Source organism: Drosophila simulans, chromosome 3R, assembly GCF_016746395.2.
Source record: "Drosophila simulans strain w501 chromosome 3R, Prin_Dsim_3.1, whole genome shotgun sequence".
Lineage (NCBI taxonomy): Eukaryota > Metazoa > Arthropoda > Insecta > Diptera > Drosophilidae > Drosophila > Drosophila simulans.
Genome location: NC_052523.2, coordinates 7515842 through 7542831, shown reverse-complemented (window position 1 = coordinate 7542831; position 26990 = coordinate 7515842). Strand labels below are relative to the sequence as shown.

Genomic DNA, 26990 nt, shown 5'->3' with positions numbered 1-26990 from the left:
TCGGTGCATTAAAAGTTTCTCACACACACTTGGTAAATAAGTGAATGAAAGAAGCTGCAAAAATAGTTTCGGCACACAAAAAAATTGGAGCTCGTAATTGCATTTACGTGGTTTGGATTTTTGAAGGCTTTCGACTGCTGATTGGGGCGAGCAAACTTTAAATGCAAAGCGAGAAACTTTTCATGCCACGTACAGAAGGAACTAAAGTCCTGGCGGACTAGACATGCCATTCATGAAGCCCAAGCCCCATAATCAATCAATAAAACTGCTCTAACCTTGACATGACTTTCAGTTCAGCTGCCAGTTCTCATTTGCCACGTTAAATGAAAAATGGAAATGGAAATCAACTAGCCAGCGGAATATCATTGCCCTGATCTCACAATTCACTACTGGGTCAGTTGATGGCGTTTTTCCTGTAAATTAAAATGGGGAAAATTCGCCGCCAAACTTCTGCCCTAATCACCCAGCGCAAAGGAGAGACTTGAATAAATTTAAAACTTTCTTTGGTGTTTCGCAACTTTTTGCATAAGAAATGTAACGCCAGTGACAGGGAAAAAGAGTTGAGACAAAAAGGTGAGCGAAAAACTTTGCCATTGAATTTTTTAAGCCATTTTTTGCTGGGATCTTAACATAATTCTGTGGCCTTTTGAGCCCTTGATAAATTGCAGAAAGTGCTTGTCAAGTGATAAATGACAATGAAATTGGCAAATTGTGCGACATTCGGGTCAAAAAATCCAACAAAAGCTAGATATATTTTGTGGTGGGTGGTTGGTTAGTCCCTGCATTGCAGTCCTTCACACCAGAGATATTAATCAGTGTCCTGTTCTGCCAGCCAGTAGCATTGTTGGGCCCACTTGAGAAGAAATGTCTGTTTATTGTTCGGGCAATTGCTGAAATTAACAAAGAAATTGCCCAATTGTTGTCCAGGGAGTTGGGTTCTGCCAAAATAATTACAACTGCTGTAGCAAGAGAATAAACCAAAATCTGTTGTTGTAAAATAATTACATTTGGGCGGTGTGTGTGTATTTCCCTGGCTGAGAAGGAAAATACAAAGAAAACTCAGTAAGTAAGTCCCCAAACTTGCCTTACATAAGCCACACAAAAATGGCAAAATGGCAAAAGCACGCAATGACAAAATGGGCGCAAAAAATAGGCGCAAAAAACAGTCGCAAGACACACAAACAAACAAACAAGCAAACCAACAACATTTGCTAACCGACAGGTGAGAGCGAGCGACCAAAAGGAAATTGATTTTCTCCGCACACTTCAAATAGAATCTTATTCAAATGTGCTCAACTGGGCGAGAGTAATGGGCCTGGGAAAACGGGAAGCGGGCCAAGCGGATGAGGGGCAGGATTTGCCAGCCAATTGGCTATCGAATGCCCGGCGGAGGCGCAGGCGCATGCGCAGATGTCCTGCGCCATGGAAGGCGCAAGGTGGGGAGCTCCAGCCTTCCAGGCTGAATACCTACTGCTGCTCGACGCTTTTTGGCGAGCCGTCGCCAGACAGAAGTTACCTTTGCTCCTGCCCGGACGACTGAACGCACGCTGCTGCTGTATCGCCGTAGTCGCCGTCCGTCGCCTGGAAAAAAGAACTCCCCGGAGCTACATTGTATAGCCAGGAATAGAAAAAAAAATCATAAGAAGTATAATTTTTTGTGGACGAGCTCAGCCAGGGAAATCCAAGCGAACGAGCGGTCGAGCGTTGCGGTTGCATTGCGGGTAGAGTGTCAGTGTGTGCGTGTTTTGGCGTCGGTGTGAGCGTCTTGGCGATCGATTAGCGCGCGCTGCCCTTTTACATAATCGCAGCGAGAAAAGTCCGCGCGCTTTCGTGTGCTTTTGGGTGATTTTAGGTGATTTGGGCGATCATCCCAAACGACAAGAGAAAAAAAGGGGCCAAACCAAGCGGATCCGAAAGGAGCGAACGTGGCGTCCAACGAGGCCAGCACCAGCGCCGCGGGCAGTGGCCCGGAGTCCGCCGCCCTGTTCTCCAAGTTGCGTAGCTTCTCCATTGGCAGCGGGCCCAACTCGCCGCAGCGCGTCGTCTCCAATCTCCGAGGATTCCTCACCCATCGCCTCAGCAACATCACACCGAGCGACACAGGTGAGTAACATACATAGTTACTGCTTGGTTGGGACTTGCATAACGTGGCTGGGTCATAATTAAAATTAAACAACATCTAGTCGCAAGCACACTAGAGCACTGGGCCCGCTGGCCAAGTGGTTCGTCCTCGTCCTCAAAGGCCTCCCGCTCATCAGCGTTGTCCTTTGGCGCACAAGTGTGGCTATATATATATATATATATATACATATGTATATATACACCTCTATGTCTCTCTGTGTGTGTGTATTTTTATGGACATGGAGAGCTCGTTCGTGAGCTCGACACTTGCCACATTTCACAGGGTAGACACATTTTATTTATGGCCCCAAAACAGCACGAGGAAACCGAAAGCCGTAGGTTCGTAGGTTTCGTTTCACTCAATGGGTATCCGTGGAACAACATGGGAACACGGAACGGAACGTAACGGAATGGAACAGTTACCGTTCGACCGCCTACCGCCCAAGCTCAAAGACTTTAGCTCTTATGTAATTCCACGGACTGTCCAGGTGCCATTTCACACAAAGAAAAGTTTTCGTATTGGAAATCTAGCAGTTATAAAAACTATTTCAAATCACTTTTAAAGTTCGATGCAAAATGCGAAATATATATGTATATATATATATAATATTTAAATAAATAAATTTACTGCAGTTTCTAAAATTTTCATTGAATATTTAAAAATGTTTTGTAGGGTTAGTAAGCTTTCTCTTTCAGAAAAAGAATTTTTGGGATTGTTGATTATGAATTAAAATTACGGATTGTTTAAAGATACATTTTTCAAATCAATTCTTTCTTTTCAACACTTAGAATTCGAGCTAGTAAATAAAGCTTTTGACAATGACACAGTTTGAAAGCATTTGTATAATATTAAAGTTTGTAACTTGACTGAGTACTTACTTTACTTCTCATGAATGTATAGCCAAGTTACTTTCCTTAGATAATTTTAAAATGCTACTTACTTATGCCATTCCTAACGAATGGTAAAAAACCATTTCAACACTGCCTTTGGAAATGTTTTTAGTCCGAAGAAATCTCCATTGGCATTTAATGCCCAAATTCCACTGCACGTCGTTGTTTTCGCACTTTTCTGCGGTCACCAATTGAGAATCAATTAGCCGAGAATCGCAAACAACTGCCTTTATTAGATTGCGTTGGCTAATCAAATTTGTGTCTGCTGTCCCATTAAATCATTAAGATCCTCCTCTTGTGGAATGTGTAGAATGTGTCTAGTCGTAGTCCGGCTGGAGTTCATAAAGGCTGCCGCCACCACTACCACTACTGTCATCCATGGGCCAAAGGAAACGCCACCATGCCGAAAGCCACCTGCCAGAGGAAGCAATTTTCTCTGGTGCTGCGGCTGCTGCATAATGAAGGCAATAAATATAAATTTCACACACAAACACAAACAAGACGACGCCGTCGTCATTAGATTGTTTGCCTTGTAGACGCGTTTGTAACGCTGATGTGTTCATAGCGGTTTCGTGTCAAAACAAAAGGGGGCGCACCACCGCCCAGTCACCACCACCACCAGAAACCACCGAGAAACTACAGACCGAGTTCCTCCTTCTATATTTTATGCCCATCTACGGCAGCCCGAGGGGATGGAAAAATGCCAGAAACAAAGGCTGGCAGGAAGGTAGCTCGTAATAAGCTAAACGAGAAACAAGTAACGCATTTGTCTTGATGCTGTCTGATAAGAACGCGCCCGGACATCTCGAGGGTTGCCCGCTCGGCATTAAGCCATCAGGATTCGAAGGGGGGACAATGTGGCAAGGTTCTGGCGGGTGAAAAGGAGAGAAGGGGGAGAAAGGAGCTGGATCTGGACCAGAAGTTGCACCCAAGTAGCGACATCAAAAGTCGTAAACGGGCCGCTGATGGTGTTGTTGATTGCTCCGCATTTGCCAAGCTACAAATGGTTACATTTTAGGACCTGGGTTCGATGCTGGAAATTAGCAATTTGCCAGGACGAATACGATATCGCAGTTATTAATCAAAAGTGCACGCAGAGAAAAATTTGATATATAAAATATAAACTACTCAAATTTTACAGCTGGTAACTATATTAAAAGCTTAGATTTATTTCTAAGAAAAGTTTGTTATATATCTTTTAAATCTCATACAAGTTAAAATATATGAATTAAATAGTTATAGTTTGGATTCATACTTTCGAATGGCTGGCAGTTGAAATTTGAAAAAGTTAGAAATTGTTAGATGTCTGAGATATCATCTATATCATCTTCTGTCTATTGTTCTCTGTGCACAAAACTACTTGAAACACGAACTGCTGAATGGGAGACATAAAGGTAAATTACTTTTATGCTGCAAAAAAAAGGCATTGAGTGCGGCAAGTCCGAGTAATTTATGTGGAAATCAATTTGTAATCCAACGCTCACAGTTGACCAAAAAGGGATGTTCGGTGGAAACTGCACATGTGTGCAAAAACACGGACATTAGACACGCACATCCACACGGGGAAGATCGAGAAAGAGGAAACCATTTGGAGCTCACTCCCCCAAGGGCCCCGCCCATTTAATGTTTTGATTTATAGACAGATCCCACTCCCAACCCCACACTAAAGGAGCTGCTCCATACGCCCCGTGGTACCATCAATGCCACCTAAATGGCGCCCTTTGTGCGCTCGTGCTCCTTTATTTCCATTTCGGGGCAGCTGGAAACTGGAGTACGGATCCTCGGGCTAAGTGGCTGCGTGTCCACTGGGAGTTGATAAAAGCACATCAGCGCGGCAACAATAAGAGCAATAAAAACAAGGACCTGCAGCGCAGAGGGTTGCTTACAAAGGCAAAAGGGGATAGATACCCGGTTTAAATTGACATTTTCCTTCGTCCCAAAAACTTTGGCAATTAAAAAAGTGCTTTACTAGCCGAGCTAAAGGCAACCCGGTAAAATCGATTGCACAAGAATCGCAAGACCGCGACAAGACAATTAAACTTGAAACAGAAATGTCACTTGGCAGCTGGAAGAGGGTTAAGGTAACGCTAGCAACGCTGGCCAAGTTAATCGATCAAGAGTGGCCAAGGTGAGGCTCATTAGCTGGTCACAGTTCATTTGAGCCAATTGCTCGGGAACGTGTCTTAGCCACATACTAACTACGGCACCGCTGCCCACCCCCAACAGAACTTCAACCCTTCGAGCCACTTGAACAAAGCAGCTTACACCACTTGCGGGGAGTTTTACAAGTTCAGTACTTTTGAAGATGGGGGTTGGTATCTCGAATCCAAATCCATATTGCGGACCTAACACTTGTGAGGATTTTCCGCCGGCTTTTGTCGAGTGCGGCTTACCATAAATATTATGATATATTTTATTTGCTGCCCCACCTTTGAAATTGGCACTGAAACGAAAAACGAAATATATTCTAGATTATTAATTTTAATGGCATTCGCTGCGTTGCCTGGGCAATGGCAAAGCGCCAAAGCTCACAGTTACATGCCATCTCATTGCAAATTCAAGTCGAACGAAGCCCACGATATTGTGTGTTTTTTTTTATGTCTTACCCTTCAGGGGAGCGAGGGCAGAATGAAATTGTATTTTACGCTGATTACCTCGTCAGACAGACGCTGGCACACCCAGGACTAAAAAAGCGAATGTAATTTCATTCCCCTTTCTCGCAAAGCAAACATCCTTTGCCGTTGCTCAAAAAACGACAGGACGACAGGCTGCGGATGTTCCCAGGGTTACGGGGCGGGTGGCAAAAGTCGGCGATCATCCTGCCATTGAAAAGGCTAGTGGGTGTATAAGTGGGTGGAGCTTTAAGCCTGGCTGAGAAGAAAACACTTCCTTCAATTGCTGCCCCAGAATCCCATTTCGTTCTTTGTTGTCTGGCAGAAGATTAAATTTTGGCTTTGCCTAGATGGATTGGAGCTGGAAAACTTAAAGCCTTCTGAATATTTAAGGCAGCACCTGAAGCCCCAGCATAGCTAGCCTATTATTTATGAGACACCAAGTAGAAACTACACTATGCTACCTTCTCTGGAGCCTGGGAAAACACATGGGCCGTCATAATTTACTGCGGTGGAAGCTGCATAAAATATGATGAACGCTTGGCCTGCTAATTGAGCCAGTCGGAAGTTGCCACTCGACCCCAAAAGAAGATGAAAAGGAAACCCAGCAGGAGCTGCAACAAAAGGTCAGGCGAAACGACTAACTAAAACGCAAAGCAAATTCACGACCACAAGCCAACCGAATTTTCCATAAATGTTCGAGCATTGCCTGGGAAATCCATCAGCTGTCCAGGGAGCTTTGCCAGACAGGGCGGAAAAATCAATAAAATTATAAAAGCGTAAATACAAATTGCTAGCTCATTTATAAACAGACATAAGTAGGTGTGTTCCTTTCAAATGGGTAATCAGTCAAGTAAATATAATAAAACTTCTTTGAAAACATGCTGAAATATTTATAGGAATGAAAGAAGCAAAGTTTTTGATGTCTTGTCATGGGCACAAGTTCTGTGAAACTTGAACAGCTTATATAATTGTTTATTATATAAAGATAATAGATAATAAAAGATTATTGGATAGGAACAATATTTTAATATTCCTAAGATCTTCATTGAATTGCGGAATATTATATGTATCTTAAAGACATATATTAAAGTATAACTTCGTTCAAGGTTCTTTTCTTGATGTTTTGTTATAATATTCCCTTAAAATACGTGAGATACATTGAATTGTCTGTTTAGTGGGGACCTTGTTGTAATCAACATGTAGGCACACGTTTCTGCACTTGACTTGAGCAGCAGCTGCAGGCGCTCGACCCAGGAGCAACCCCTGGTGCTGATAAAAGCCCGCCAACCACCAGCACCAGCTCCGCCACCACCACCATCGCACCAGGGTCAAGTGCGTCCACCCACCTGACCCACCGGGCCTCCTCCAGCGGATTTTGTTGTTGGGGGAAAGCACTCATGCATGGAGAAAACTCAAAAATTAAAGTCGCTGGATGAAAAATAAAAGCAAGAGCCCCACACGGTCGCAAAGCATAATTGACTCATGGACAGCCCGGGGGCTGTTGCCATATACATTCATACATATTAATATATGTATGTAAGAGTAGCTAGGTGAAAGTGGGTGGGTGACCAGGGCAAAACCCACGGCTGTCGGGGAGGTTTGGAGCAGATACACGGACGTGGTCATGAAAATTTAATGATAAAACGAAATGTTTTTGTTACGTCTCGCGTACACCAAAGCCTCATAAGGGGCGGCTCTGAATTTGGATGGATGGGGATGGTGTATGCCACATAGTAGTAGCAACAAAAAAAAGTGGGGCAGGGGTCATATTTATACGCAGCACACGTCGTATTTTCATGTTTACCCAAATGGGGTGGCTGGTCGTCGAGCGCTAGAAGGTAGATAAATGTTGAAATTAGATCGGCATTGATAGCCGGCACAGCAGCGATGTTAGCTAAAGGAAGTTTTTTAACACCATGAAGCCCTAATGAACTTAGGTGGCTGTTTTTTAGGCATAAGTCCAAACTGTATTACTTTTCACACAAAAACAATGAATCATTAAAATCTCACAGATAATTCTTTATATTAATGCCTAATGCTTACAAACGTATAAAAAACTTAATTTTGATACTTTAGTATATGCTTGTCCACCGATACTCTTCTTAAAATTATATTCCTTATTTGAGCACAATGCTTGGGTGAACTTAAGCTCCCTTTTGTTAGCATTCAAGTATTTTCTGATGTCGTGCAAGTTGAGTGGGTATTTTTTTTTGTGAAGTAAAAGCAATAATTATAATTACTGTGTCGATGAGTGCAACCGCGTGGCTCTGAGAACACTTGGCTCCGCTTACATGCCCACAAAATCCAATTAAAATAATTGCTACACCCTTATATAATCACCCTGGACTCACAAATGTGTTCAATGAAATAATTGTAGAATTTACTTTACACGTACTTTTCGGTATTCGTTTTATGATTGAAATGTGTGTCCCTCGAAAGGAAGAACCTAAAACTGAAAGATATCCCTAATCCTATGTAATCGAAACAATGCGAATGCCACGAACTAATCCTAATAAAATACAATTTCTGTTCACCAGCAGGCAGCCTTTTGCAACACAGAAACAACATTTCAATCATAAAATAGACCCAACTAACCAGCTAATCCTAGTTAAGAGTAAGAGAGAGAAAGAAGCACGTGTGCGAAAGAGAGCGCTGCTAAAAAATTAAGAAAATAAATGTAGCACGGCAATCAAGCAACAAAATTAAAGAAAAGACTAACGAAATCTTGTTTCTGTGTCGTTAAAGGTTGTTCACTGGCATGCCAACAACTCGTACACCTCCAACTACAACAACCACACCAAAACATGTAAAACCACACAGCAACAACATCAAGAGCAGGAGCAAACAACACAGTTAACCACAAGCAACGATAAACCACCTCAGAGCGGGCAATTAGCGGAGCGGAAACGGAAGCGGCCATATTTGTAGCGAGAGCTAAGCAATTTCCGGCTGTAAGAATGACAGGCCCGCCGATCGGCGCATAAAAGCTTTAAGGCAACAGAGAAGAGTACAAAACAGGAAAAGAAGAGACAAAGAGAGAGGGGGAGCAAATCCCGAAGAAACTGGATCAGAACTTTGTACACCTCAGCAATTGAAACTAATTAATTGCAACCAAAATGGCCTCATTCCAAATACCTGTTATCAACCTGGAGGTGCGCGAGGTCAAGGACATCGTGTGGGAGAAGATCCAGGAGCCGGTGAACCAGCGACGCCTCATCCTCGTGATTGTATCGATAGCCCTGCTGCTGGACAACATGCTGTACATGGTGATAGTGCCGATTATACCCGACTATTTGAGAGAGATTGGCAGCTTCGATGATGGGCCGACGCCTCCGCCGTTGAGGGATAACATCACGGGAAAGATCATACCCGTGCATCATGACCATCACGGGCAGGACTCAGCCACGGGCATCCTATTCGCCTCGAAGGCCATCGTCCAGCTGATGGTGAATCCGTTTTCGGGCGGCCTCATCGACAAGATCGGCTACGATTTGCCCATGATGATCGGCCTGACCATCATGTTCTTCTCCACGGCAGTCTTTGCTTGTGGCAGCAGCTACAGTGTCCTGTTCTTCGCCCGATCCCTGCAGGGAGCCGGTTCCGCCTTTGCGGACACCGCCGGATTGGCCATGATAGCCGATCGGTTCACCGAGGAGAACGAGCGTTCGCAGGCCCTTGGCATTGCGTTGGCCTTCATCAGTTTCGGATGCCTGGTGGCGCCTCCGTTTGGCGGAGCGCTCTACCAGTTCGCCGGAAAGGAAGTGCCCTTCCTGATTCTGGCACTGGTGTGCCTACTGGACGGGCTGATGCTGCTGCTGGTGATGAAACCGGTCAAGGAGGCGATGAAGCAAAGCAAGGATGTTCAGGACCAAGTAATACCCATCTGGCGTCTGCTGATGGACCCTTATATTGCCGTCTGTGCCGGGGCACTGACCATGTCCAATGTGGCGCTGGCCTTCCTGGAGCCAACCATCTCGCTGTGGATGGAGGACAACATGACCACGGACAACTGGAAGATCGGCATGGTCTGGCTGCCCGCCTTCTTTCCACACGTGCTGGGCGTGGTCATTACGGTGAAGATGGCCCGCAAGTATCCGCAGCACCAGTGGTTAATGGCCGCCGGTGGATTGGCCCTGGAGGGCTTCTCCTGCTTCATCATACCGTTCTGCAGTGGCTACAAGATGCTCATGCTGCCCATCTGTGTGATCTGCTTTGGAATTGCCCTAATAGACACGGCTCTACTGCCCACACTCGGTTATCTGGTGGACGTGCGATATGTGTCGGTGTACGGCAGTATCTATGCCATAGCGGATATATCCTATTCGATCGCCTATGCCGTAGGGCCCATTATCGCCGGCGGAGTGGTGGAGGCCATTGGGTTTACGGCTCTCAACTTCTTGATAGCCTTCTCGAATCTGGCCTATGTGCCCGTGCTGCGAAAGCTACGCAACATCTACGACTTTAAGCCGTTCGAGAATGAGGCCAACATACTGATGCAGGACCCGCCCAACAAGGAGTACCAGACCTATGTGATGCACGATCAGAAGCCAGTGGAGGGTGGCGTCAAGAACCATCTGGAGTACGGCCAGCAGTATCAGCAGGAGCAGGAGACCAATCTGGATGACCAGCAGTACGAGTACCAGCAGCAGCAGCAGGGATACCAGCAAGGATATCAGCAGGATCAGGGCTACCAGCCGGGCTACCAGGAGCAGGGCGGCAGCTACGCCCCGCAAGGTCAGCCCCGTGTGGCCAATCCCTTCCAGCAGCAGCAGCAGCAGCAACAACAGCAGCAGGTCCAGAGCAGAGGTCCTGCCGCCCCAGCGAATCCCTTTAGGCAAGGATTTTAAACTGTTGCCCCACATGCCCAAAGCAAAACAGATACTCCTAGTTTTAAATCGTGTTCTTTTGCACACCTCCGTGTGCAATATTCTGTTCTCTGTTGAACCCACTCTAATCTAGACACAAGACACATACACATATATTATTACTATAGACATATAGGCAAGTGGTACGTACACTATAACGAGCATTACATGCAGATAGTTAAAATAGCAGCTAGTTAATGCCTTGCACCGCACCAAGTTTTGTATCATACACGAATGTTGAAGCAACCGAGGACAGTGATGGGTACGGTAGGACTTGAGTTTACTTGGATGTGGAAATGGTCCTAAAGGATAGAAAGCTTATTTTTTAAAATCCAATTCAAAGTTACAAAATGAACTTTTTTTAATTAACAGAGCTGATACCAAAAAAGGAGGTTAATACAATATAATAATAATATCAAGCTATTTGTAAAGATGACATTATATGCGAACAGTTCATTATTTCGAAATGCTAAAAAGAATCAATGTTTCAGTAACAAGAAAATGAATTTGAAAACTAAATATCCAATATTCCTATCCAAGTAAGCCGCCAAACTACCAGGCCTAAGAAATGCCCATCACTGATATAACGCATATATGCTATATAGAGCGGTTCGATCGGATCGCCTATGCCCTATACTCAGTACTCATGCAGCCGTTTTCGTGTCTATCAGTCAATGAAGCTAGAGAAACCAAAGCCTAGTCATAGATAGTTGATAAGGGGAAGATTCGGACTCGGTATCGAACTCCCGCCCCATCAAGTATACACACAAGTATCAGATATTATATACACGCATACATATATATATATATATATATATATATATCTATATACAAGCTAGCTGTGTAAGCAGCTCAGCTGACCAGAGGACCACTTTTGCCCGAGTGCCGCCGATAGACAAGCAATGGCATCCATATCGCAGACATATCACAAGTTGCACAAATCGAAACCCTCCCACGCCCGCTGAAAAAAGAGGAACTCCTTCGGGTGTCATTGTGGCGGACTTGGGACGAGAGTGGATTCCCGGCCAGAGGGGCTATATGATTTCCGGTTTGAAAAGCATTATGAGTTGAAAGTTTCTTAAACATAAGACACAACCAAGGTAACGATACATATCAGAGTCTCGATGGCTCGCCTGTTAAAATTACCAAAAGTGATATTACTTATTGCTACTAGTCTATATACAACATACATACATATATCGTATCATATCGATAGCATACACAACTAGTTTTAGGACGTACATAAAGATGTGTACATAAGTTATACAACAACCAATGGAAACAGAAATCAATTGAGATTCAAATTCAAGTTTCATATTTACCTACCAATCAATTATTATTTGCTTGTTGACTCTATGTGCACATGGGCGGTTCCAACCATGGAAACTGCCGCCATAGTAGATCTTCGATAGCATAGCATAAATGTGTGTACCTTGTCTATAAGATAAAGATAAACCTAACTGAATAATATGAACATATTTACTAACGATTATTGTAGTCATACAGTACGGTATTTTAATTCGTTTCGACTGCACCACTTTTTAGGGCAGTTTACTGCCCCTATATTATACACCATTTAGTCGGACCTAAGATCCGTCATATCGATAAGTAAATTGATCTTTTATATACAATTCAGCATGCGTATATGGATTTCGGAATATTTATCTACACTTTTCGAATGTGTTTAGTCGAAGTTTAGAGTTGATTGCGAGTATATCACAGACTTTCTATATCCGTAAACATATCAGTCAAACGGCCATTTAAACACTGATGATGATGATATTAATTTAGAGAAATCAATTGGTTAGATCGCAGTCTGCATAAATATACACTAACAGAAATGCACTGATTTTGACGAAGTTACAAAATACGTTCATAGGATTTTAGAAAAATGCTCGTTTCGATAATTTCATTAATTTTGTTTTACATACTCTAGATAAACAACAACGTTATATGTTTTTATGGATTGTCAGCTTTATATTTAATTAAATTCCATTACTTTCCCTATTTTACCGACACTAAATATATGTACTTACAAAATATATACATAGTTCTACAAATTTACAAAACTGTAGAAAGGCTCTAACTATAATATGAATTAAACTCATGAAAAAATCTCCCATCAAATGTATCAATTAAAACGAAGACGAGTAGTGGTGACAAAAGAAGTGTTAAAGCAACTACATATTTATATATAAAGCGAAGATGAATAAAAGCAGAACAATTAATATAGTCAAATAATATATATTATTATGTAACATATTATAACCTTGTTTATTTAAGTAGCTAACAATAGAATTTTAATAACAACTAACTAAACATATATACAACAATATATATGAACATGTATAACAAGACACCGAAAAAGCAATATTTATATAAGTTTCCTTTGAAACAATCATCTAAAAACCAAAATGCCAGGTCTTAAAGTCATGTAAGGATCGAAATTCCGTTCAAAAATAATTTGACATTAACTTTAGTCCGTTCCTTTCACTAATATATGATTGATTTTTACATGACTTTCGAAACTGGATGTAGATAGATGTCAAACAAATAAAAAAACATGACAATTTCAGGCATTCAAGATTTCAATAGATTTGAACAGTTTTAACCAAAGTTTGGTAGAGCGCAACATGTATATGAATCTTCCACTTTTGGTTTACAAATAAATATATACATATATGAATATACAGCTTAGGAATAACCATCACATTATGTACTCAAAGGACGAGGACCCTGAAGGTGAGGAGCCTGAAGGATGTGTGCAGCAGTGCCGGCAATGTGTAATAACTTACTAAACAAATAAGAGCAAATGGAACGCATAAACTGTATGTGTTACGAGCAAATAATTATAAATATAAATATTAAAATAAAAGCATAAGAGAGATGTATGATAACATACATATAAGTAAAATATACATTTATAAAATGAATTATTAAACACGATAGCAGTTAATCGAGTGGTTATACTCTGCGTATTACAAGTGTTGAATGTTCAATAGCATTATATGAATTATGAATTATATGCAATAACTGTGCGCTATGGATAATTAATTAATGAACAAAATTCATTTTTAATATCGAATATATACTAAATGATATAGGGATTTTACCTTGGCAACAAAACCAGTAGCACACAAAAATAATTTCATATTTTTTCATATGAGAATTGCCTCTCCGACAGTTTCTATGTGTTGTGCGTGTGAAGAACGTTTTAGAAAATTTAATTGTATACCCTAGACAAAATAAAATGAGTTCGTAAGTGGAAGCCCACAAAGTTATGTAATGCCCCCCAGTTCGGTTTTGTATTGTACATAAGGCATATTGTTAGTTTCGAATGTCCATTTTGGTAGAAGTCAAACTGTTTCAAGTACATACTTACATAGATGGTACAGAGCTAAATTATAACAAAGATCTTTGCAATTTGTTTCGGCTAATGTTATAGACGTTTGTGTTACATATCTAACAATAATTATAACGATAAACGGTGGAAATTATAATACAAATAATTAAGCAAATGCAAAACAGAAGAGTAACTCAAATTTTACCAAATATCCAAATCCCAGTTCTGTAACGTTGCTGTTCAATTTCCAAGTCTATCCATCTATATTCTATACGTAATTATGTTTGTATCTGTATATCACAACGTTCTTCAACTATCCCCAAAACGAAACTAAGCAAACTAAGTGCTATGCATATCAAAACGAACGAGAAAGCGAATCGATGTTCGATGTTCGATGACTTAACATGGCTAGAACCCAAAAAACCCTCTATAATCAAATGTAAGCAATAGGGAAAAAAGCAGGAACTGCCTCGAAAACCAAACACCCTTCAAGTTCGGATCGATGTGTGTATATTTTCCTTAAGATTCATTCACGGCATAAGTCGGCAAAAATTGAAAGCTTAAACAAATACCAAACTGGCATTTGCCGGATTTGTTCAAGGGTAAAGATACAAATAGAAAACTCGCACACATGACTCTATAAACGTATTTGAACTGCATCGATTGAAGAGAATTCAGAATGGCAGTTGCCTGCTTTCGGCTATTGGAAAATGCTATGAATAATGAATTGAACGAGCAGAAAAAATTATAACCGAACGTACATTAAAGCATACAGATATTGGCATGAGCTATAGAGGAAAGATAATGCATTATTACAGAGCGACACACCCAACACACACCCACAACCCATACTACACACACCCAACCACCACAACAGAAACAGAGGACAAACAACACAAAACAAACATGTACTATTGAAATATAATTGTTAACCATGAAAAAACGAGTCTTTTCTTAATGGAAACTGCCAGCTCATCCAATCTATTAACGATTAATGCAATTAATTAGCTAATGTGGGCGAAAAAAGGGACCTTCTGTTTCGATTAAAATCGAGCCGCATTGTGTGTACACCTGGTTTCTGGTTTCGTGCCAAGTCGGAACTGGGAAACTTTGCCATTCTAGCATTCATCTGCCAGCTCTGGGGGTTAGTATGTGTACCTATGGACATCCCCATCCAAAAAACCCACGAACTTTCCGGTGGGGAATTGTGTGCGTGCCCCGGGGGCCAGAAATTTGTGTGGAAAATGATTTTATGTTTGCAATTTCCATTAGCAACTTTGGCCCTAGTCACGAACAGCCAACTTTCGTCTACTTATTTATTTCGGATTTTTGGGGGTGGATGCCCCAGGCTGAGATACAGATTCAGCCGCAAACGAAAGGTGGACCGATTTTCGGGCGTGTCTCCCAAATATTCTGACTGCTTGGCCGCAAACCGCAGGCCAAGTGCAAGTACAAGTCAGCAGAATAGCAATCTCCGCCACAATGCCCAAGCAATTTACGCTTTCCGCTTGTTTCAATCCGAACAATTAAAAGAATTTCCAATGCCACAATGCGGCAGTTAATTTGAGTTTGGCGCACAAAAGTATGCTAGGCATTTGCTGCTGAAAAGAGAAAAATCCCGGCTCATATCCACAAAAGCGCAGTGAAACAACGGCGCTAAGACCGTAAAGGATTTACGGCTCAATTGCGATGTGCGTGCGATTCCGATGGCGACGGCGACGGGAGCCCCACCATGCCCATCGACATCCCCCAATCCTGGTCCAGGTCCACCCTTGTGAATGGAAGAAAGCCCTTTACGAGCAGCAAAACCGAACAAAAGGAGGAAAACTCATTCACTCGACCATTCATCGCTTGTTTCGACATCCGACAATGTTATGACCCCGCCAGCCGCCAACACTGAAAAAAATCTGCATGATTGCAATCCGCTTTTCAAAGATGAAACTTAAAGTCACTAAAATTAAAGTTAAAATGCCAGCAAGTTAAACAAAAATACTGCAGAGAGTATTTGATTCGTTAAAAATTTCATTCTTCTTTTAGAAAGAGGTATTTACTAATTCTTTTTTTAGAATTTAAAAATTTTTTCTAAAATATTATCGAAAAGCCAAAAAATTTGAAATCAATTGAAATACATTTCTTGATCAGCCCGAATTATATAATATATATATAATATATATATTAAATCCGAATCGCTATGGATACGCCTCAATATCTAATACCTTTCCTTGGCAAAATGTTGTCGAAGCATTCATCCCTTTTATTTTCCCAGTGTATCTTCATTCACCACCGAACGCTGGTACCAGTTGGTGGCTGCGGTTTGGGGTTCCGGCCTGTTCGACGGGTGTTTTATGTAGTCGCAACGTGTCGCGCCCTCGTCCTGCCGCCTCCTTGGGGTGCGGATTTGTTTTGCCTTTTTAAATTCTTCTCCTTCATTTGCTCCGGTTGCCGGCATCTGCTATTTGGACTGGTCCTAATGAGCTACGGCTGAGCTTGGGGTCGACTGTAGCTAAATTGGAATCATGCCGGCAGAAACATTATTTTTCATTGGGATTACATTTTTATCGCATTGTCTGACAGGCGGCAGCAGTTGCCCGTCGTTGGTGCTTGCTTCGTCCTTTTTTTTTGGAATGGGTTCCTCGGAATGTCATGAATTCGAGCGTGATTTTTGCAGCTTAATAATGAGCCCTCGGTTTACTGACGCGTTTTATTGGCCAGCATTTAAAGTAGGGGCGTGTTGGCATTAAGCCCAAGATTCCTCGCCGTTAATGTGTGAAATGTCTCCGGCATATCGCCATCCCCATAATGGGAATGGGAATCCCATCCCGTTCCCATTATCCAATATATTCAACCATAATAATAACGAGGCATCGATCTCTATCCGCAAAGTTATGGCTGCGCCCAAATCGAATCATGAGTTGGCACAAAACTGACAGATACGAGCAAATTGAAGCAGACAGCTACATGGAAAGAAAAGGAAAGGGGAGCATTACTTTGGGGTAAGTCCCCAAGTTCCGGAACCGGAACTGTGCTGTGTCTGCCACCGAAATGACGCATGAATATCTGATTAGCCGTCTGTCGGCCTAATCAGAAATCCTGGCCAGCAATCAATCAATTGGAAAAGTGTCGCTGCCTATGCATACAATTAAAGGTGACGCAGCAGATACATTTCTAGCTCAAGGAAGGGAAACCAAATGGGACCCATTCCTATTTTAGCATAAGTATTTTAGTTTATTTTTATTTTAATATTATTTTACATTTTTGTACATTTTATATTTATATTTAGTAAAGATGACAAACTCAAAGTTTATGATTTTTTCATTAAGTCCGGCAACTTGCCCCATCAACCTTCAATTCATTTTCATTTGGGAGGCTCATTTTGTATTTTCCTAGTCCTGGTCAGCGGAAAACTTGGTAATTGGAATTTATATTTGGACATCAAAGTGAAAGTAACAAGCGCCATAACTTTTCCCCCCAAAACTTCTTGTAAATTGATATTTGCTCTATTAAGCGAGCGAGATACAGCTACCCCAAATCCATTAGCCAGTGAGATGAGCGATGGGCCACCCCAGAAAAGAGTGGCCCCAAACCAGAGCTTTAATTACTTAATTTGAATTTCTCAACGACGCTTCCTAATACAATTTATTACAATTTGCTGATGGGTAGATGGCTAGGATGGGTGACCCCGGACAGGTTACATTTTGTGGTTGCTGTTGTTCCAGCTCGGCAAGGACAACAAAGGAACGGACGTTCAAATTGCCGCCACGTGACTTCATTGTGTGATTACCTCCGCCAGCTATGTAGTTGCTCAACTAGGGCATCTTTAGCGAGATAATGAAAAAAGGATAATAAATTGCATTAAATTTGACATCGTTGTGGGTGAGTCGCGTGGCTCTACCCCCACTTCGGTTCAAAGGGAAATAAAGGCCTGTTTGCCGTTTCTGCTCGTTTTCCTTTTATCCCGATTGCCATAGAACAATTTTATTAATAACATTATGATTGTCCTGCCACTTTGAAGGTGGGTGGGGTCGATTTAGCTGGAAATCAAACAGCTCCACTTAGCTAGTTGGCCGTGCTTCAAAGAGCTCAATGCTTTGACCCTGGAGTGGCTGATATGCCCCCCTAAGTGGCAAGCAGTTTAGATAAGAGCCTTGTTACCTTCGAAAGGAAATGTATTGAAAAATGTAATTTCTACATTGTTTTTGGGCTATGCTCCTTTTTTTACTGCCCGTAAACTTGATCTATATATTTAAATCATTTAATCGCTTTCGCTCTCGTTTGCGGAATTCTCGACGAGCGGATCGTGTAGCTCCGTGTATGGTACGGATAACCATGATCATCTCATCTTAAATATATTTTATTATATAAATACATATGTACATATTATATACTTTTAGTATTATGAATTGAGCCTCTTCTCACTCTTTTGTCGAAATATCCCAATTTTTGTTGATAAACATAAGTTTGTCCATAAGTTAGTAACAAATGATTGATGAAAAATAGTTGATGTTTAATTAATAATAGATGTTTAATTGATGAAAGGGCGAAGAACAACAGTAATAAAAATTTTGGGTCTCTTTTAACGGAGATTTTGGGATGTGATTCACAGATGAATCGGCGGTGAATGGAAATAAAGGATTACAGGATCTTAGTTTTACTCTAGCTCATTTTGGCCGTCCAATGTATGGCATCTTGCGCATCTTGTTATTCTTATGTCTTTTTATTCTTATGTCTTTGGCTCACAATGGTTCCAAAGTTCCCAAGACCTTCTTGCCTGAGCCGGAAATTCGAGCTACTCGGGCGCAATGGCAACCGGAAGTGCTTATACAGCTGAATTACAGCAATGACAGCTAAAGTTTTTATGTGTATGTCAGGAGCCAGAAGGCGGACAGTCAAAAGGAAATGGGCCTGGCTTTAAGCCCGAGAATTTTCAGTTTCCTCTGACCAATTTTATTGCATTTCGCCGGCGGAAGCCTGGCCAAGACAATAAATGGCAAACTAGCACGAATTTGTCCGAATCTATGTGTGTTGTGATGCGGGTTGTGGGTCATCGAGGAGATAATCGATTGCGAGCTAACGGAATTTGAACAGCAGATAAGGGAAATCAAGTTAAGGGTTGTCGAGATCCGATAATTTTCGTCTAAAAAAAAGCGAAATACTCTCGGTGACGCATAGGCTATACATCTTTTTTTTTTTTTGGTGGGGCTGTCAGCCGATCGATAAGGTCGGCATATTTCGGATACCCCAAAACTCTTGAGGCTTGTGACAGTGATTAACTAGTTCGTGGCTGTAGTCTAACGATTGCGGCAAATTACTCAACCATTTAATTTGGTGTTCAACAAGTGGTTAATCAGCGATTGTCGCGTCGCTCTTGTTTTCTTTGTTATTTCAGGATGGAAAGACTCGATTCTGTCGATACCAAAGAAATGGCTCTCAACGGCCGAGTCTGTGGACGAGTTTGGATTCCCTGACGTGAGTAAAATTGATTAAACCATTTCGAATTCGCCTCCCCATTTCCAGCAAATATTTGCCCTAGGGCTAAACTCGACTGTTACTTGAATAATTCAAAGACAAACACTCGCTCAGACGACAGACTAATCCTGTTTGTTATAATTACAAATGCAAATAACGAGGGCTTTTGTATGGCAACAGGAGCTCGGGTAGCTCCTGGCAACCAACCTGCCTGCGTGCAAACAAGCCGGAAAAACCAACCTTTTCAAAACCCAACCCCCCAACGCTCAAGCCCTCCCACCCTCTACCCTCTACGCCCCCATACTCACCTGGAAAAAAAGCACAGCAGCCACAGTAACAACCCCCGAAAAGCAGAGTTAGACATCTAAATTGTAAACCGATGGATGACAGGGGAACCCCCCCAAAAAAAAAAGACAAGTGACAAGAGACTGGGTATTCGGATATAACAAAAGTTTCAATGGCTTTGAAAGCGGAGAACACGACGTATCCGGAAGTCAACGACATGCTGATACCTCGTCGTTTCGTTGTTAAGTGGAAAACTGTGTTTTCGCAGCAGGTAAATCAAGGTCGATGGATAGATACATTTAAATATGAAATTGCAGTCAGAAATCCTGCATTCAAAACCAGCTGCTTTGGCCATCCGGCAATCGATTGGATTGCAGACCTCGAAACACAACGATTTTCCCACTTGGGAACTCCTAGAGAAAATCTCTCAATTAAAGTTTCCGGTCGAGGGTGGAAAGCAGAAAACGGAAAAGGAAAAAATGTCAAGGAGTGGAGCACAATGTCAGATTCAAGCCATTCCATTTCTTTTTCTATTTTTTCTTTTTTTGATTTGAAATTTGGCTCCCCAGGGCATAACGTTTTTGTACGAGTATTGCTGGTGGCAGGACAAGGCAACTTTCCATTTGACGCTCGATATTGCCATGCATACAAATGAGGAAATGGGGGAAAACTCCCGGAAAAGCCGGGCAATGTCAAGTGTGGAAGAGAAATAAAATTAAATTTGCAGCACCACGCAGCTTACTAACCCCATCGAGAACTCTTTGTCCTCACTCCGTTCCGTTCTTGCAGACTCTACCCAAGGTGCCCGTTCCAGCACTGGATGAAACGATGGCCGACTATATCCGCGCCCTGGAACCGATTACCACGCCGGCGCAGCTCGAGCGGACCAAGGAGCTGATCAGGCAGTTCTCGGCTCCCCAGGGAATCGGAGCGCGACTGCATCAGTATTTGCTGGACAAACGCGAGGCGGAGGATAACTGGGTGAGCATTGAAAGTGATGAGTTTTGAAATCTAAATAAAAATGCAAAAATAAATAGATGCACTTTTTGGCAACAAACAGGTTTATATGTCTATGCGTTTTCTCTTTGATAGCTTACAATCAGATTTTCTTGTAATCAAACTTATATTGGTGCTGTTGAAAAACTAAAAATGATTTCCTTTTCATAATGTGTGTGTGTGTCAACACTTTATTCAGCCAACAAATTTGGGGTTTTGGATAGAATCAACTCGAGGACTTAATCGTTGGCGGCCGAAGGTGCGGTCGGAGGACCGTCGTTGATGACAGGAGCTGTGGGCGCGGGCGTCACCGGAGTGGGCACATTGTCGTCATTGGGGGAGGGGGGCTGGGGCACGTAGATGGTGGTGCCAGTGGGGGTAATGATGTCGTCACTGCCGGAGGCCGTGGTGCTGCTAGGAGACTCAGTTGGTGGTACGGGCACCGTGACGGTGGTGGACTCGCCAGGTGCCGCAGTGGTGGACTCGCCGGGTGCCGCAGTGGTGGGGGCAGCGGTAGTTACAGTGGTGGACGCGGTGGTGGGAGCAATGGTGGTTACGGTTGTGGGGGCCACAGTGGTGGCGATGGGCACACAGGTCACGTCGATGGGCAGACTGCTGCACTGGGCGCTTGGGAAGTAAGTGTCGCAGGCCATGCATCTCTGCATGGCATAGTTGAAGGAGGAGTCTTGGCCACAGCTGGCCGGGACGGCGGTCAGCACTGAGGCACCGGACTGCACCTGTGCGGTGCACTGGTAGTACAAGGTCGCGTTCTCGTAGTTGGGCAACTTGAATCCTGCCTTATTGCATACAACAGGATCAATTTTTTCCGCATACTGAGGATCGTTCTTGCATACGGCCTGGGCTTTTCCGGTCATGGCCACCACGACGGCGAGCACAAAGATCACTTTGGGATTGAAAAGAATACGAGGAGAATGTGGTTGATGGGCTGGCTATATCCTGTTGGCCTGTGTGAGATGCTGCTTACCGGCTTTCATGTTGATGGTTTGATTATCGGGTTACTTGCACGACTGGAGAAGGAATGCGTCTGGCTGCTAACTCGGCTCACCGATCACTGATGCATTCCAGCCAGCTGGAAAGCCTTTTTATGTGGAGGCAGCCCATGCTAGGCACGTTTAATCAGCCCGCTTCTAGATTAATTCGTGTCTTGTCGGACCGGGTGCGAAATTGAAATCAGCAATGCCAACCAACCACGACGCTTAATTGCGCCTTAGAATCGTTGGCCCGAAGTCTCGGTAATCTCGGCCAGATAACAACGGGGCGGAAACTATTCCGAATCTGTGTGTCAAGCAATAGGAACTTCTCATTCCGAGTGTCATGTCAATTAGCATCGCGAACAGATCATCTGTGGAGGCGGCGATCCCATTCTTACCTGGTAAATGACTTCATGATATTTTCTGGGGAACTCAAGTTCTCAGCACTTTATCACTGGCATTCAGATAGCAGCAGCAGTTGTTGCTACATAAGGTCTATGTTTTGTTCTGGGGAACCACTCCGTTCACCCAGATGGTAATTCCTGAGCATTAAATATAGCAGTTTAAGAATTAAGGTATACATTCGTTGAAGGTTTAGAAATCACTTAAAGTATCTGGATTGGTAAACTTATGAAAGTGTTATTTCGATGTTATCGAAGTTATCATATCTTAAACCTGCAAAACTTCCCACATTAAAAGGTTTGATTACAATTTTTATAATGTATTCCCAATAAACAGATAACATGCGTGTTATACACCAACAACTTTCTCGAACTTTTGTACTTTTCCACGATATATTGGGGTGCCTTGGAGTAATATCTTATAGCTAGTTATAGTCACCATAATGGCCCATATAATAGCATTGATTTTGTGTTGCCCTGAAATTCACTTCCTTCTCCAACTACGAGTATATATCTCGTACCTCTCACCGCTATTTCTAGAATTTGCATTTAAAATGTGTAAGTAGATAGTGTCAAACTAATGACCATTTATGGGCGGAGTACACCAATAGTTCACTTCTCACTGGCAGCTCCTATCTGTTCGTCACTTTTTCCTTTTCGTTTCACATTATCGAATTCGGATGTCTATGGCGGCCTATCAAAATATTCCGTGCCTAACAAGAAATCGCAATCAATTACCCAGTTCTGACTCCCTACCGCGATAAGGAAATTCTGGAAACAACAAATGCCATTCCCCCGAACGCCCCCATTCCCGTCGAGAAATACGAACGAAAGTCGTTGCCAGTTAGATATTTAATTACTTTAGGTTGCTATTTAGAGTAGTGAATGAAATTCCGCTTGCTGAACGATGGGCATTGAACTGGCGATCTTCGTTAGGATTGGGATTGGAATTGGGATTTAAGCGGCGGCTGGCTTCTTCTGGGCCTTGCTGGGTGGCGTTGGCTTCTTGGCGGCCTTGGATGGAGTCGGAGCAGCTGGCTTCTTGGCAGCGGCGCTGGGCTTCTTCGCCATGGCTGCCTTGGAGGGCACTGGAACGGTGGCCTTCTTGCCGGGCTGGGGGACCGTGACCTTCTTGCCGGGCACAGGCACAGCTGGCTTAATGGCAACGGTGGGTGGGGTTGGTGGCTCTGGGGCCGGGGTTGGTGGGATGGGGTGCGCCTCAGCCTCCTCCTCATGATGCTCGTGGTGATCCTGGTGCTCATGGTGCTCCGGAGTCTCGGCCTCTGGCTGAGACAGTGCGGAGATCACTGGTGGTGCATTCTCGATAACGTGCATGGTGATGGGAGCAGCGGTGGGCAGAACATCCATCGGGGGAGCTGGGATGTAGTGGGCTGGCGACACGCACTGCTGGAGGACAAAGGTAAAGACCTGGCCGGCCGGACAGTGGACAGTCAACTGGCTGCCGTAGACGCTCGGGCACACATAGTACTCCGAGTTGCTGTGGTAGCTGGGCCAGCGGATGCTGATCTCGCCGCGGGCGCACTGCAGCGTGTAGTCCAAGCGGGCCTGGCTCAAAGCCAGCAGGCTCAAGAAGCACAATGCGAATACTGGGAGGATCGAAAAAGAAGAAGTATTTTATAAGTCAGCTCCGCATACTGTAGGGATCTTTTCACATCCTACCTTTCATATCTGGGCTGCGTCCGTTTGGTGGGTTATCCGTGGTGCTTCGGGGGAACTGTGGTACTGCTCTTTCAATGGCCCACTTACCATTATTTATACTACTTCGCATCTTGCTATCAGAAATCAGAAATCAGTGATCAAGTATCAGCGATCTCCGCGTGATGCTACGAGATAGACACTCAGACCGCTCCCCAAAAATTCCAAAAAATTCACAGCTAATTGAATTTGTGTCGAACACGACAAGGAAAAATACCAAACACTAACAAGATTTTCATGTAAAGGCCTTGGCCAGAATGAATTCGAACAGATCTCTTAATATTCGGCTAAAAGCACATTTTAAGGCAGTAAGTCCTTTTTTTTTTTTGAACAGGCCTATTACTACTGGCTCAACGAGATGTACATGGACATTCGCATCCCTTTGCCGATCAACTCGAATCCGGGCATGGTGTTCCCGCCGCGTCGCTTCAAGACCGTCCACGACGTGGCCCACTTCGCCGCCCGCCTGCTGGACGGCATCCTGAGCCACCGCGAGATGCTGGACAGTGGGGAGCTGCCGCTGGAGCGGGCCGCCTCGCGGGAGAAGAATCAGCCGCTGTGCATGGCGCAGTACTATCGTCTGTTGGGCTCCTGTCGCCGGCCTGGTGTTAAGCAGGACTCGCAGTTCCTGCCGTCGCGGGAGCGACTGAACGACGAGGATCGCCATGTGGTGGTTATCTGCCGCAACCAAATGTACTGCGTCGTGCTGCAGGCCAGCGATCGTGGAAAGTTATCGGAGAGTGAGATCGCCTCACAGATCCTCTATGTCCTCAGTGATGCCCCCTGTCTGCCAGCTAAGCCAGTGCCGGTGGGTCTGCTGACCGCCGAGCCGAGGAGCACGTGGGCACGGGACCGGGAATTGCTTCAGGAGGACGAACGCAATCAACGCAATCTGGAGCTCATCGAGACGGCACAGGTGGTCCTCTGTCTGGACGAACCGCTGGCTGGGAACTTTAATGCGCGCGGTTTTACGGGTGCCACGCCCACTGTTCATCGGGCGGGGGATCGGGACGAGACGAACATGGCCCACGAGATGATCCACGGCGGAGGCAGCGAGTACAACTCCGGAAATCGCTGGTTCGACAAGACCATGCAGGTAATGCAACTTTAACTTCTTTAATTTATTTAAATTTTTAAAAAATAACTAACCTAATTTTCAGCTCATTATTTGCACCGATGGAACTTGGGGCCTGTGCTATGAGCACTCCTGTTCCGAGGGAATTGCTGTTGTCCAGCTGCTGGAGAAGATCTACAAGAAAATCGAAGAGCATCCGGACGAGGATAACGGTCTACCGCAACACCACTTGCCACCACCGGAGCGTCTGGAGTGGCATGTGGGTCCGCAACTGCAAGTGCGCTTTGCCCAAGCCTCCAAGAGTGTGGACAAATGCATCGATGACCTGGACTTCTATGTGTACCGCTACCAGAGTTACGGAAAGACCTTCATCAAATCGTGCCAGGTCAGTCCGGATGTGTACATTCAGCTGGCCCTGCAACTGGCCCACTATAAGCTGTATGGACGTCTGGTGGCCACCTACGAGAGTGCGTCCACTCGACGATTTCTGCACGTAAGTATACCGGCATCTCTACAGGAAATGTTGATCGGTTTCATCATCTCTGTACAATCATTTCCAGGGTCGCGTGGACTGCATCAGAGCGGCCAGCACGGAGGCATTGGAGTGGGCCAAGGCCATGTGTCAGGGTGAGGGTGCAAACGTGCCCCTGGAGAGCGATCGCGAGGATGAGGAGGAGTCGCGCAAGGTCAAGTTTAGCATTTACAGTGTGGGTATTCCAGCGTAAAGCCACCACCGTGAAACGAGTAACTTATCTTCGCCCTCAACCCACAGAAGGATCACCTCCGTGAGCTTTTCCGGTGCGCCGTCGCCCGCCAGACTGAGGTGATGGTGAAGAACATCCTGGGCAATGGCATCGACATCCCGCTGCTGGGTCTGCGAGAGGCCAGCATAGAGGTCACCGGCGAGATGCACGAGCTGTTCAAAGACGAGTCCTACAACATCTCGCAGTGCTTCCTGCTCTCCACCAGTCAGGTAGTAATGGGCCAACAGGTCCTCGCAAATAAGCACCACTCTGCACTCAATCACCTCTGCACCACCTAATCAATTCTTGCACCACAGCACCACTGAGCACAAATCAGCTGCACAAAAGTAGGTATCGGCTAGAATGAAGATATCTTCAGGACTTGGCATGCATGTATTTGGGATCGTTATAATGATCTTCTTGAAATACCATTCAGGTGGCCTGCTCTACGGACAGCTTCATGGGATACGGACCGGTGACGCCACGTGGTTATGGCTGCTCCTACAATCCGCATCCGGAGCAGATCGTCTTCTGCGTCTCGGCCTTCTACTCCTGTGAGGATACGAGTGCCTCGCGCTACGCCAAATCGCTGCAGGACTCGCTGGACATAATGCGTGATCTACTGCAAAACTAGACGAATGTGGCCAGGATTGGGGTCCACCAAAAACAAAAACAAACATATCAGTTAATGTACCTAAGCAGGTTAGCGAACGAAAGTAAGTAAGTGTAACTAGCGACCACACGGGCGTTTCATTTGTGACCAAGCACCACCAAGCGAGCCACCCAACGAGGGGTGGGGATCCGAGGAATAAGATGGATAACGATAACGAAATCGGAATCGAAAACTAATGTCAATCACTATCAAGTTGAGACAAAAAACCCAAAAAAAAAAAAAAAAAAAGAAATAAGGAAACTATACGCAACCCATTCGCTTTACATATCCGTTACCAAAGTATCCTCGTAGTTTGAATTAGAGCAACTCTAGTCAATTAAATGTTTTAGAGCCGTTTTATGCGCAAACTGTTAGTGCTGTTATCTAAGTGTGTTAATTGTGCTATATTAAATATGAGTGTTATACCAATCACTAACTAACTTAGCAGAGCTTACGAACTTGTTTACCCCCACTGTCCGCGAATTATGGCGAGCAAGCCCACAAGTATGCAATACTTTTCGTTACGAAAGTTATGTTTCAAATCAGAGAACTGCAGCCCGCCACTGGCACTCTACGTCCACCCGATAAACACTCGGTCTCTAGGCACCCCGTCTTTTTTGACACCCTACTTGCGGCAACAGAAAATATTCGGGTGTTTTACCAACGTTGTGTTTTTGTTACGAGTAAAAAAACCACCCGAGGCCTGCTGCGCAAGAGCCGTATGGGTGAGTGGACGCACAGTCAACGATCGGCCGCAGGTCATTTTTTGTACGCCTAAAATTTGTATGGGTGGAAGCGCGACGGGTATAAGAAATGAAGGGTAAAAGGG

The 26990-nt window shown here is 44.1% G+C and overlaps 4 protein-coding genes across 4 annotated transcripts; 2 read left to right on the top strand and 2 right to left on the bottom strand.

Annotated features, from left to right (window-relative positions):
• The first annotated feature begins 1309 nt into the window (after nucleotides 1–1309).
• On the top strand, nucleotides 1310–26170 carry LOC6727535 (choline O-acetyltransferase). Its single transcript, XM_044923392.1, has 9 exons — nucleotides 1310–1436; nucleotides 1858–2103; nucleotides 19222–19301; nucleotides 20376–20567; nucleotides 24026–24787; nucleotides 24852–25259; nucleotides 25327–25473; nucleotides 25539–25739; nucleotides 25946–26170. The coding sequence occupies exons 1-9, from the start codon at nucleotides 1310–1312 to the stop codon at nucleotides 26141–26143; spliced, it is 2361 nt and encodes a 786-aa protein (XP_044779327.1). The 3' UTR covers nucleotides 26144–26170.
• LOC27208491 (vesicular acetylcholine transporter) lies at nucleotides 1967–14251 on the top strand. Its single transcript, XM_016184041.3, has 2 exons — nucleotides 1967–2103; nucleotides 8373–14251. Exon 2 carries the CDS (start codon nucleotides 8744–8746, stop codon nucleotides 10472–10474), a length of 1731 nt encoding a protein of 576 aa, XP_016034116.1. The 5' UTR covers nucleotides 1967–2103; nucleotides 8373–8743; the 3' UTR covers nucleotides 10475–14251.
• LOC27208081 (peritrophin-55) lies at nucleotides 20740–21692 on the bottom strand. The gene is made up of 2 exons (XM_039295741.1): nucleotides 21568–21692; nucleotides 20740–21486 (listed from the first exon to the last, which is right to left on the bottom strand). The coding sequence occupies exons 1-2, from the start codon at nucleotides 21575–21577 to the stop codon at nucleotides 20822–20824; spliced, it is 675 nt and encodes a 224-aa protein (XP_039151675.1). The 5' UTR covers nucleotides 21578–21692; the 3' UTR covers nucleotides 20740–20821.
• On the bottom strand, nucleotides 22810–23809 carry LOC27209119 (vegetative cell wall protein gp1). Its single transcript, XM_016184613.2, has 2 exons — nucleotides 23656–23809; nucleotides 22810–23582 (listed from the first exon to the last, which is right to left on the bottom strand). The coding sequence occupies exons 1-2, from the start codon at nucleotides 23762–23764 to the stop codon at nucleotides 22933–22935; spliced, it is 759 nt and encodes a 252-aa protein (XP_016034114.1). The 5' UTR covers nucleotides 23765–23809; the 3' UTR covers nucleotides 22810–22932.
• Nucleotides 26171–26990: the final 820 nt, after the last annotated feature.